General features: G+C 44.2%; 2 protein-coding genes and 1 pseudogene across 2 annotated transcripts; 1 reads left to right on the top strand and 2 right to left on the bottom strand.

Moving 5' to 3' along the window:
- The first annotated feature begins 978 nt into the window (after window positions 1–978).
- LOC115689009 (RING-H2 finger protein ATL52-like) lies at window positions 979–2,761 on the top strand. Its single transcript, XM_030614979.2, has one exon. It carries the CDS (start codon window positions 1,164–1,166, stop codon window positions 2,298–2,300), a length of 1,137 nt encoding a protein of 378 aa, XP_030470839.2. The 5' UTR covers window positions 979–1,163; the 3' UTR covers window positions 2,301–2,761.
- A 5,335-nt stretch (window positions 2,762–8,096) lies between these two features.
- Window positions 8,097–8,962, bottom strand: LOC115689010 (uncharacterized). Its single transcript, XM_030614980.2, has one exon. It carries the CDS (start codon window positions 8,866–8,868, stop codon window positions 8,425–8,427), a length of 444 nt encoding a protein of 147 aa, XP_030470840.1. The 5' UTR covers window positions 8,869–8,962; the 3' UTR covers window positions 8,097–8,424.
- Window positions 8,963–11,712: 2,750 nt separating this feature from the next.
- LOC115689027 (uncharacterized) lies at window positions 11,713–12,177 on the bottom strand (annotated as a pseudogene).
- Window positions 12,178–13,246: the final 1,069 nt, after the last annotated feature.

Here is a 13,246-nt window from a genome sequence, read left to right as displayed (position 1 = left end):
TATTGCATGGAACTCATTCGAATGCTCTGATGCTTTGGACTTAGCTATGGGCTAAGTCGTATGGCACATGTTAGCACGGTTGCGAACACGGCCTCTTTTCCGATGAGCATGTCACGGCAGATAACTTCTGCTGTATTTATATCTTTGACTAGAGAAAGAAATTCGCAAAATCATGTACGTGAGGGGATACCTTGCGAACCGAGGCTGACCAACCTTTATTTGGTTCAATGGACACACAAGATGAAGAAATCACCCTTTTTCTGTCGATCGGGATCTGAAAGTTTGCTAATCATGCTTTCATGCACCATTTTGGCAGTAGGAAAAACAAAGATTATGATGAACCATTGACTTCAACTGCTACCATACAGAAAAGGACTCGCAAGATGAACCAAAATTATAAAACCGGGCGTGAGAACCCTATTTTACGAGGCAACACAGCTCGCCTTGTGCGTTAACGTAAGGATCTCGCTTATGTTACCGAATGCTTGAATATTTTAAGCTCACGCCGGCGGTGACCACAGAGACTAGGTAGAGAGACCCTCTGTGTTTTCGACATCGTGCCCTCTTACGTGCCACGGTTTCATTGGCTGATCAAGGTCGGAAGTGGGTGGCACTCTCATTTTCATACCGAAGGAAAAGGGTATGTGCGAGATTCGTCTCACCTACACTTTACCCGCCCGGCTAGATAGTCGCTTCTCCCTTATTTGATTTGTTATTGGCACCTGGCTCGAGAGAATTTCAACTTTTGATTGAATCAAAACTCTGACGATGGGGGGGAGAAAACACACAACCCAACCAATCATTCGGTTAGTCAACAGAAACCATCACCTCCAATGTAGAAACTCCACCCTACATGATGAAAGACCGCCCCCAACAAAAAGAAAATTGAAAAAGTAAGATGATAAGGTGGCACGTCAGCTTTCCACCTCTCGCTCTCTCTCAGCTTTGCTTACCTTTTCATCCAAGACCCACCTCCCTTTTGCTCTCCTTTTCCTCTTTGACACCTTCCCATCATCTCAAACCTCTCTCTCTCTCTCTCTCTCTCTCTCTCCTGCCTTCCTTCCTGATATGCAAGTTGAGCTCAGATTTGTTTGGGAAACCAAACATCCTGGCACTGTGTCCCAGCATTTAGTGCCCCCCCATATCTAAGAGCAGACAAAAAAATGGGATCTTCAGGCAGCCCTGACCCTTGGGCACCATATGACACCTACAAGGACTGCTCTCTACGAATCTGTTCAGTCTACTGCCCCCAGTGGTGCTACATCATCTTCCCTCCGCCCCCGCCTGATGACCCCGGGGATGGCTCCGGGGGCACCTACTTCTCTCCCCTGGTCATCGCGGTCATCGGCATCCTGGCGAGCGCCTTCCTCTTGGTGAGCTACTACACCATCATCACCAAGTACTGCAGGAGGAGGAGAGGGAGCAACTACACTCTGGACCTGGCCGATTCTGCCAGGGACCACCAGATGAACAGCGGGCCGTGGCAGAATGCCGCGTCAGGAGGGCTGGAGGAGGCGGTGATCAAGTCGATAGCCGTCTGCAAGTACAAGAGAGGGGACGGCCTAGTCGAGGGCACGGATTGCTCGGTCTGCCTCAGCGAGTTCCAGGAAGACGAGAGCCTGAGGTTGTTGCCCAAATGCAACCATGCTTTCCACCTCCCTTGTATCGATACCTGGCTCAAGTCGCACTCGAGTTGCCCGCTCTGCCGATCAAACATCGTGTGTGCTAATCACGACCCGCCGCCGATGACTCTTCCCCGAGATACGGTGCCGGCCCAAGAAGCTCCTCGGGTGAGCAATGATGTCCAAGCGCTAGGATCCCAGCATAGAGACGAGACCATCCTAGAGATCCGCGACGATTTGAGGATCGAGGATCGCGACGAGGCCGCCCTTACTGTCACCCCTAGCGACGGCCTTGCCACTTCAAAGTCTCCATTTCGCGCTCCAAGGACAACTGAAGACAGGGAAATCGAAATCGGGCAAGACGATGCTCAAAGAATGAGGAGATCCGTGTCCTTGAACTCCGGCCTATCGCAAGGACGGGTCTCGGTCGCGGACATTTTGCAGGATTGCGAACAAGACGATGATGATCATTATCTCAATTGCATTCGAGTGGAGGATGTGCAAGTTGCAATGGGAATTGGACCCTCGAAGCCACTTGGTGGAGAAGATTCCAACTCCAACCACAGAACAAGTGTGACACCCCACCGAGTTGAAACGAGCCCGCCAGAGATGAAGAGATCCATTTCCACAGGGAGATTCATGTTCGGAAGGTACGGGAGAGGGAGGAACTTCACCTAACCCCGCCAGCTGAATTCTTACCCCTCTTCTTTTTCCACGTTTGCTGTACACACAACACAATCACTCTGTGCATACGATACGATACCGAAACGAAAGGGACAGATCTTGATGTACATTCTTCATCCGGACATAGAAAAAATGAGATTTGCACTTGGGTGTTCCTCTGCAGAAAAAACCCATCCTTCCTGTTTTTTTTTTTGTTTGCACCTGGTTGAGGTTTTCACCTTCCCTAGATGCATCCCAGGCAAGTTGAGGGATCAGCAAGTGTGCCCACCTCCATTGATTTCCTAAAGCAGAAAAACAGAAAGAAAGAAAAAAACGAAGGTGGAGGAACCCACTAGATTCCTAGCTCCAACATGGGTTACTTTTACTCTGTTGCCAATAGGCATATTATACTTGATTTCAGCACCAGAAATTTTATTATGATTTGTTTATAGAAGTGACTTTATTCCTGTTCCCAACTTTGTGAATCATGTCAAGTCATGTGTGACTCATCACCGTCCTTTTGCTCCCCAAAATAATAATTATTCATAATTTTCAGTGTTGACTTTTTAGAGGCTGGCGGGGGCATCTTTGAGCCAGCAACTTTTTTCGGCCAGGGAAATTAAAAAGTTAGGAAAAGGAAAATTAAAGTGAAAGAAGGAAAAGAGTAAAAAAAAAAGGATTAATAACACGAAAAATCTCAAATTAGTATATTTATGATAAATTTATTTTAAATTAATTTTGTGATTACTAAAAATTTCAAACTGGTATACATATGATAAATTTACCCAAAATTAATTTCTCGACCACAAAAAACCCCAAATTGATATATTTCTGACAAATTTACCTTCTATTAAATTGGATTAATATAATGAAAAATCATAAATTGGTAAACCTTAAAGGGTAAAATCCCAAACTGGTACATATGTCAACTGTCACGTATCGTCAAACTCAGAAATTTGACGTAAAGAGGGTAAAATTATCATAGGTGTACCAGTTTGGAGTTTTTGGTGATCAAAAAATTAATGTGAGATAAATTTATTATAAGCGTACCGATTTGGGGTTAATCCGAAGGAAAATTAAAGAGAGAAAAGGACAAGACGGTGCACCTACTGTTGCCTCAAACTAAATGAGCTGAGAACGACCTTCGGCCAAACGAGGCTTGATCTTGATTCTTCATTGAACCTAGAACATATCATCATGACTCTTCTTTTTCTTTTCTGGTTTGGGTGGTCAAAAGAAGAAATCAATCGAGGAATTCAATTACTTTGAGCAAGAAGGCGTGAAAAATGCATAAGTTGGAGGTGGTGGTGTTTGGGACAAGAATGGTCGGCCCACCTACCACAAGTCATACCAAAAGTTTTTGCAACGAGAAAGGGATAATGAATCCGCAAATACCTAAGTTTTTCGCCGGCTTTTCGATAACGTATTCAAATTCTTCTTGTTCAATTGAGTATCTTGGTTTTCGAAAAGCAGCTCGAGTCGATACTCTGATTAGATTGAATGCCGCGTCGTGAAATTTTCGCCGACTTGTCTTGCCAAATCAACCTAAAATGAAGGCAGGGCCATGGCGGCGTGGCCGAGCGATGGCGGCTAACTAGGGTTGTGTATTGGTGGTGGTGATGGTAGTTTTAAGGAAATTATTTTCGAAATCATTAATTTTTCGTAAAATAAATAAAACTTTAATTGAGATATGTATATTGAGAGCGATGTGGATGCATGTCAACCGTCTCATAGTTTATTTTCCGATGATTTGGCATCACCACGAAACGACACGTAGGCATCTAACTTTGTGTAACTAATGGCGACTTGACGGCAAAGTTGGCCACGCCAGCTACATCCATTAAATTTCTTTTAATGGAAGTAGCCTACTTCAGAGTTCAAAGTACTCAATTGAATCCAAGGAAAAGTTGAGGTACTTCTGAGTTCTGGCATCTACACAATCCTCGTTCAGTTCTTTGCACGAGATCTGAGCTAAATTGGTATTCTTGTCTCAATCATGGTTCCTTTCCAGATCATGCGTCTTATCTTTCTATCGGTCCTTTCGGTTCCGTCTCTGATGGAATTGTTTGCTCCCGTCGATTCGGAAAACATATAAAGGGATGTCGAGAAACCCGAACCGGCTCGAGCCTAAATTTGTAGGTCGGGCCTCCTTCTTGTTCGAGTAATGAGTAAATAAATGGGTATGTGAACGGTACGGTACGGTTCGGTTCGGGCCGAAAAACTCAGCCCAGCACGAAAGTCGCTGACGTTGACGCCGGCTGTCGTACGTGGCTTGACCACGACGTTAGTGATTTCTAGTCAAAATTTAGCATAAGTACTATATAGGTAAATCGTCACAAGATTTAGAACTAAATTGGTAAGTCGTCAATAGATTTTGGACAAAATTGGCTACATTAAAAAGTTTAGAATTGAATCGGCCATTGTATAATAGATTTAAGACTTTTTTGACTAAACATGTGCCGTGTCTTTGCGGGCTTTGTCCCGCCAATTCGACACGGAAAGGACAAGAATTATGAGGTGGACCGTCACGTCATTAATTTTTTTTTTCCCAAAATTAGCAAACAAGTACCTTCGGCATGTAATCTAATAAAGAGTTCAGCAAAATTGTAGCCGCTGGAGTGAGCAAACATCAATGAATACGGATGAGCACACACTAGTTAGATGGGAGGATTAAAAAAAAATAGAGAAAGGAATTCGATCACTATAGTAGAGAAATAGAAATGAGAAAATGGAGCGGCAATTTGGGAAAAGTACCAAAACAACTCTAAATCTATTGTACTTGTGTCGATTCGATCCTAAATCTTTCAATTGTATCGATTGATTTATAAATGTTTTGACAGTTTACAAATGTAGTCCATTTGGCTAAAATCGTTGACATGGACACTAACTGTCTTCCATAGAAAAGCTAGCGCTGACATAGACAATTTTTACAATTCTTTATTAATTATATTTTCTTTTTCTTTTCTATCTTTTGTTTTTTTCTTCTTCCTTTGCCAGTCGCTGGGCCTTGGCGATGGCCGACGACCAGCCACAAGCAATGACTGGCAAGCGTCGACCTCGCCGGGATCTAGTGAGGGGCAACGTCGTTGGCCTCGTTGGATTTGGCAAAGCGAGACTCCCCTAAGGCTAGCAAGGTAGGATCTGGTGAGGCTGGCCCTTGTCGGCCTCTGGTTAGGCTCTTCCTTGCCTGAAGCTAGCGAGGCCAACCCTCACTAGCCTTTGGCAAGGTTTGACCTCACCGGATTTGGCAAAGATGACCTCACCTAAGGTCGGTAAGGGCAACCCTTGCCGATCCTTGCCTTTGGCCAATCTCTGGCCATCTCTGAGGCTCTACGATCGGCAAAGAAAGAATGCAAAAAAAAGAAAAGAAAAGAAATAAAAAATAAAAAATAATCATAGAAAATAATTAAAAATTGTTCACATCATCGCCGGACGTGCCACACAGGACGATTGGCATTCACGTTACCGATTTTTTGCCAAAATTGGCCGGATGGACAGGTTTAGTACTTAATTGATGTAATTAAAAAGTTAATGATTGAATTGATACAAAAACAATAAGTTTTGGACTTTTTCGATACTTTTCCTGTGCCAATTTGCATGCATTGAGTTGGTTACTATCTATCTATAAATCCTTATATGCAGTGCATGCTTGACCTCCTCATTTTTGTGGACTCTCTCCCCACTAAATAAATGAGGCTACACAAACTTGAGCTCATAAAAAATGTTAAACACTAAATTGTACCAAATAAAGATTAGAACTCAAAGCTGCATCTCAAATTTTAAACAAAATGAAGATCGTGAAAACTAAAATCTAACTCGGTATAAATTTTCACTCGGTCTTCAATTCTTTATTCGAGAGTGGCTTTCCAATAGATCGGGCGCATACGTGCCCCTCTTACATAGTTTTGGCCTTTGCGTTCGGCATCAGTGTGGTCGACTTTACAGTCGAGAGTAGATGCGGCGAACGGATGGATTGGGTCAGGTTTGAGTGGATCACATATGAGCGTGAGCTATATTGACCCATATAGCCCATTTTCATATAATGTAATTCATTCAACCGGTACCCAACCCAATCCGGACCTAATCCAAACCCACCAAGATAACTCGTATTTTGAAAATGACCATTAGATCATCACTAAAATGAAGAAGAAGGAAGAAAGACACTAGAAGTGTCAAAAGTTGTGTACGACGCTCATTTTAGTGCTAAAAGTTTTTTTTTGATCACTTAAATGCCACTTTTAAAAAAAAAAAACGATCACTTAAGTACTAACTCCGATCTAAGTCGCCGGAAGTTTGACGTTGCCATATTTTATTAATTTCTTAGTCCTGCGTGGCTAGACGACGTGCCCATTCAGCACATAACCCCTAAACGACGTCATCTAAAAGTTATAAATAGTGTTTGTTTGAGTGCCAAATTTTGTTTAAAGTGATCACTTCAGTGCCAATCGTTGTTAAAAAACGATCACTTCAGTGCCAATTGGATTGTGCGACGTTGTTTTGGATGTCCACGTGGATTAGATTTTTAAAAAAATATGCCAATTCATATTAACAATTTTAATTTTAAATGCCACGTAATCAATTTATCCGAAATTGGCACTTAAGTAATCGTTTTTTTTTTTTTTTTCGATTTGGCACTTGAGTGATCCAAAAAAAACTTTTGGTACTAAAGTGAGCGTCGTATACAACTTTTAATACTTCTAGTGTTCTTCTCCCAAAGAAGAAACTTAACAACTTAAAAAAAATGATGGCAAAAAGTAATCGAACAATGCAAATCCGAACTAAGATGAAAAAACCAATATCAAAAAGAGAAAAAAAAGACAGATCTATATTGTATCCTCAACAGATATGTGAACCACCAAACACCATTGATGATGTCCCTATCGGTGGCTCTAGTGGCAACCACTGGCCCCATTGCCGGTCGCGGTCGAGAGACCGCCTCGACGGTCACTCTTTCTCTCTCGATCGCTTGCTCTCGGAAAGCTCGATTCCATCAAGATTGGGAAAGAGGGCCATCTACCCCGTCTACTGGCGCCACAATGGCGAGGGTGCACGTGGCACGGGACGCCGATTACCTTATACAGCCACTAGAGTGGGAAAAGGGACCACATCGAAGACGATAGACGAAAGAGACGACATTGCTATTGAAATCGCGTCATTCATCTGTCCAATCAATCAAGTGATACATAAAGACGCGAGTGGGGTGCCGGTACAAGTTGGGGTGGCGATTTTCAATGATGGCGGCGGTGAGCCGACTGCTGTGGTGCGGGTCTGGCGGCGGCGGTGGCGTTGCTCAGTCCACGGTTGGGGTTCGTGGCGGCGGTCCGCCGTCAGTGATGGTGGGTGGAGGCTGGTTGTTGTATAGAAAAACGCGGAGAAACCAACAAGTAAAAGCAACATTTGGGGTTAGGTGGTGTTGTATAGAGAGTTATGTGGAGGCATCTTAGCCGTTCGACATTGTTTTCGGAAATACCGAATTGAGCCCTATTTCAAAGAACTTAGGTACATAATTGAATCAAAAATAGAATAAGTTTGGTCGACAAAAAAAAGTTGGGATATTTATGTAACCCTTATTTTGATCGAATTCGGATCATAGTTCTCGCACGAGATCGAGCTGATTGGGATTCTTCTCTCTATCGATCCTTTCGGTTCCGTCTGCGATGGATTGCTCCTCGTAATCGCATCGATTCCGCTCTCGCAACGACGTTCGTTTGCATCGCGATATTTGGTGACCTTCCCCCGGTTGCTGGTTAAACAAAGAAGAATCACGATTCGATCTATGAACCTCGAACATCGCAAATCAACACAACAACGCGAATCAATGGGCCGCTTGCTCCTCGATTTGATTAGATATTTTAGCGAATCGAAACCCACACGAAGCATAGCCACCAATGCCTCCATAATCCGAGCTTACCCAATTTTTAATTTTTCTCGTGTTATACGAAATCGATATTCTAAACACTTATGCTTCATGAATATTGGCACGTAGGTGACCGAACATAGGCCCGACCCGACCCGAACCGAACCGTGCGGTCACCGGTCCGTTCAAACTGCAGAGAAAACAGATTCTCGGGTTCAACTATTACAAATACCGAAGCTTTATTCATCACTCACCGCGATCGTCCGGCGGAGACGGGAGCCCTCACGACTTGGCGGCGCCGCCGCCGCCGCCGGCGAGCTTCGAGGCCTCGAGGTCCGCGGCGCGCTTGAGGAAGCTGGGGTCGTCGTCCTCGAGCGCCATCTGGATGGGGGACGACCCGAGTCCGTCGGCGATGGCGAGCATGATCGCCCGCATCTCCGACCGGAACTCCTCCCGGTCGACGGCGCCGCTGCCGTCGCCGTCGAAGCGCTCGAAGATGGAGTCGTAGAGGGCGGTGAGCTCCTGCGGCGGGGTGGCCACGTCCACGCCGAAGTCGGACTCGATGAGGCGCATCGACTCGATGGCACGGCGGAGCTCCGAACGGGAGAGGACGCCGTCGCCGTTGACGTCCAGGGCGGCGAACTTCTCGTCCACGCTCTTCTTGAACTGCTGCTCGTCGGCGACGAAGGAGCGCACCGTCGTGCCGTCGATGATCACCACCCCCATCTCTCTCGCTCTCTCTTTCTCTCTCTCTCTCTCTTCTGGTTAGGTGAGTTCTGTCGAATCTCGAAGCTGGTAGCTGTCTGAAACTGAGGATATATTGAAAAGTGGAAATGGAAAGCAATAAATAGAAAAAAAAATAACTTTATATAAAGGAAAAAAAAGAACGATTAATATCACGAAAAATCGTATAACCGTTACAAATTTACCCGAAGCTAATTTTTTTTACAATCAAAAACCTCGAATCGGTATACCCCGTTAGTCGAATTTCCATATGATTGAGCACGTTTTAGCCTCCTCCGATTTGTGATTTTTTGAGGTATTGATCAAATTACGGAAACTATAAGAAGGTAAATTTGTCACAAAAAATTAGTTTTGAGTTAGGTGAGTTATGTCGATGCTCGAAGCTGCCAGCTGGTAGCTGTATGAAACTGAGGATATATTGAAAAGTGGAAATGGAAAGCAATAAATAGAATAATATTTTGTTTGGTCGGAAAAGGAAAAAAAGAAGAAAGAAAGATCAATACCACGAGAAAAAACCGTAAATTGATACGCATGTGACAAATTTATCAATTTTATCGTCGAATTTCTGAGTTGGATGACACGTGACAGCTGACGGGTGTACCGGTTCGGGATTTCACCCTCCGTCTGTCACGAGTGTATCGATTTGTGATTTTTTTTTTTTGTGGTATTGATCCAAATTAACGGAAATTAACGGATGGTAAATTTATCGCACATGTACCAGTTCGGGAATTTTTATGGTCAAAAAATTATTTTTTAGATAAATTTGTTACAGGTGTACATATTTACGGTTTTTCGTAGTATTAATTAAAAAAGAATTGAATTTGATATCTTGTTTGGAAAAGGACGGGAATAACACAAAGTGCTATTTCTTTTTTCTAATTATTCCCACGGAGGACACGTGGGCACTATTATGTTGTTCACCAACTGATATTTTTTTTATAAAATAATTATTTTTTGGGGGGGAAAAAGCAGCACTCGGTGGTGGACATTCGGGGACAACGATTTCGGTCCACAACTTTATATATACCTTTGTTCACAGTATACTTTGCAGGACTTTTAACGAGCATAATTTAAGGGTGGGATTAATATTACAAAAAAAAAAACATAAACCGGTAAACCATACACTTTTAATTATCCCTATTAGTTTATGTTAAATTATACCGTCAAATTACTGAGTTGCATGACACGTGGCGATCGGCGGGTATATCAATTTGAGGTTTTACCGTCCATTTGTCATAAATGTACCAATTTATAGTTTTCCGTGGTATTAATAAATTTGTCACAAATATACCAATTGAGGATTTTTTGTATTCAAAAAATTAATTCGGGGTAAATTTATCATATCTTGAGGTTTTTTCGGTGTATTAATCTTTTAAATTTTAAACAATTTGATAGCAATTGCCGGCGTGGCCGTCCTACGCAGCACGGCTCACGCTGACGAGGCCCGGAATGAAACTCTGACCGGATTGGCCGGTTCAACCAGGTGAACCGAGAATTGAAGCGTGGTCCGATCTGGTTTTGGTGAAAGAATCGGAGCGATCAAGGACTAGTCAAACCCAGTGAACTGGCAAACAGTCTGACGGATATTTTGGCCTTATAAAAAAACAATTTTCTAATCTTGCAGAAGCAATGGAGTTACACGGTGGATAACTGTTTTAATGGGAACTTAGATTAATAAAATGCGTAATTCAAGACAAAAATTTATTCAAACGGTTCGACCGGCGATGGAACCGTCTGAACTAGCAGGTCCCGAGAACCGCGGGGCCCCCCGGCCTATTGGTTCTTGAACCGGGTCAGGTTTGAAAACATTGCTTTTGGATGTTTGTCATCTGATTTTACGGGTTTAGCTATTTGGTACCGATACGAAAAAGGTTTAGAACTAAATCAATCAAATTAGAAGGTTTAGGACTGAATTGGTACCAATGCAATAAGTTTAGGACTTTTTTCGGTACTTTTCCCGCTATCCGGGTATGGGTTTAAGGGCCTGGTGGGTCTTGGGCTTTGTAGAAATTGGATTGAGGACCTGTTGGCTCTTGGGTTAGGGGGCCACTTGAAACATTGCATACTCTTTGGTTCTTACTTTTGACTCACTTAAGTAGTAACGGGAAAAGCTTCTTATCCCTGCCAAATTTATATTCGAAATTTTTTTTAAATAACGTGGAATTTGGTAACGGGTATTCCAAAGAGTAATTGCTAAGTAATCAATCAAAGAAATTTGCACTTTCCAAAGCACTTATTGTCCGCATGTTAAACACCGTGTGCTGTTTCGAAAAAAAAATGGATTGTTTCAAATTAAGTATACTCGAAAAAAGCGTCTCGAGAGCACTCGTGAACAGGACCGTTATCATAAACATAAACTACGATACTCGAGAGAGCTAATTCGATACGTGCATCCTCAATGTGTACGCTAACGGTAAGTTTACGGAATGTCAAAGAGATCAATGACGTTGATCATACGGATATAAGTTGGTTCTAGAGGGTGTGGGTGAAAAATCTTTTGGGATGTAAATCCGGATGCCGTCGGGTCGATAGGAAGAAATTATGGCACGAAAAATGTCACTGCCTGCACCATTTCTTTGTTCCTAAAAAAAAATCAGATAATTTAGTTAATCGAACCGACAAACCATAGCCACCAATGCCTCCATATTCCAAGCTTAAGCAATTTCTATTGGGAAACTTTAATTTCTCCCGTATCATATATAATCGATATTCTAAAGATTTTATGCTTCATGGTTATTGGCACATACACGGACCGGACACATGACCCGACCCGACCCGTGAGAAACGGGTCACCGATTTATTCAAGTACTGACCGATCACCGACCGGGGCCCTCAAGATTTGGCGCCGCCGCCGCCGCCGGCGAGCTTCGAGGCCTCGAGGTCCGCGGCGCGCTTCAGGAAACTGGGGTCGTCCTCCTCGAGCGCCATCCGGATGGGGGCACGACCCGAGCCCGTCGGCGATGGCGAGCATGATCTTCCGCATCTCCGACCGGAACTCCCCCGGGTCGACGGCGCCGCTGCCGTCGCCGTCGAACCGCTCGAAGATGGAGTCGTAGAGGGCGGTGAGCTCCTGCGGCGGGGTGGCCACGTCCACCCCGAAGTGGGACTCGATGAGGCGCATCGACTCGAAGGCACGCCGGAGCTCCGACCGGGAGAGGGGCGCCGTCGCCGTTCACGTCCAGGGCGGCGAACCGCTCGTCCCACGCTCTTCCTGAACTGCTCCTCGTCCGCGACGAAGGCGCGCACCGTCGTGCCGTCGATGATCACCACCCCCATCTCTCCCTCTCTTCTGGTTACGTGGATTTCGTCGAAGCTCGAAGCTGGTGCGGGGGGGTCTCTAGGTCTAGGAATTTATTGGAAATGAGAAAAAAAACTAATTGAGTTTGATATTTATCGTCTTGGAAAAGGCCCGAGGATCACATGTAATATTTATTTTTTTTATGTTTGTTTCGTTGGGGCGACACGTGGGTATTGTTTGGGATGGGGATAACGATGACTAGAAAAACCAACGTTACATCGCCCCACCAATTTTTCTTACATAGTTTTTTGCGGAAAACTAAGAGGATGTGGGGGTCTTCTATATATTAGCGTATGCAAAAGGATGTACGCAGAGGTGCAATTAGGCTCTCAGGGGTCCTGTAGATCGATCCCCGCGCGGCGAAGAAAGCGATCGGTGCCCGGAAAAACAGAGGAAAGTCGAGCTTGTTTTTGAGCCGCCGTGTTTTTCGGGTTTGATGCTAGCCGCCCCAGGCGACTAGGGGTGAGCGGTTCCTGGCCCAACCCAAGAACCGAACCGGACCGGAGAATCGGTTCCCAGTTTCTAGGACCGGGGACCGGACCGGATAATCTTGGGACCAATTGGTAAAGGCAAAAGGGAACCAGGAAGCATTTTCGAGATCAATATATGAAAGCATTTTTGGGTTGGTCCCATTAGAACCGAATAAAAATGAACTATCAAATGCTTCTTTTGTTATTTAAATATATATTTAAAGAGTAAATAAATATATATATGAAAAAATTAGAAAAATATATATATTTATCGGTCCGGTTCCCATCCTAGAGCCGGGAACTGGACCGCCGGGAAACCGGTTTCACTTTTAGGAATTGAGAATCGGATCGATATTCCCGAGAACCGGATCAAACTGGTTGGTCTGGTCCGGTCTCAGTTTGAGCGGCCCATCTTGCTCACCCCTAGAAGCGACGCAACTGCTGCTGACCCTTGATAGGATGGGCCGAGGCGCCCGTTGGTCGAACTTGGAAATTTCATAAGAGAAGAAAGATGGCGCTGTTAAAAAAAGAAAGGAGAGATCGTTCTGTGATTCGAGACGAGTCCCTTCTCTTTTTTGGAAATTTCGCGTCG

This window comes from Syzygium oleosum, unplaced genomic scaffold (assembly GCF_021117445.2).
Source record: "Syzygium oleosum isolate NSW1041296 unplaced genomic scaffold, Sole_v2.1 Sole_v2.14, whole genome shotgun sequence".
NCBI lineage: Eukaryota > Viridiplantae > Streptophyta > Magnoliopsida > Myrtales > Myrtaceae > Syzygium > Syzygium oleosum.
This window is presented reverse-complemented; position numbering and strand designations above follow the sequence as displayed.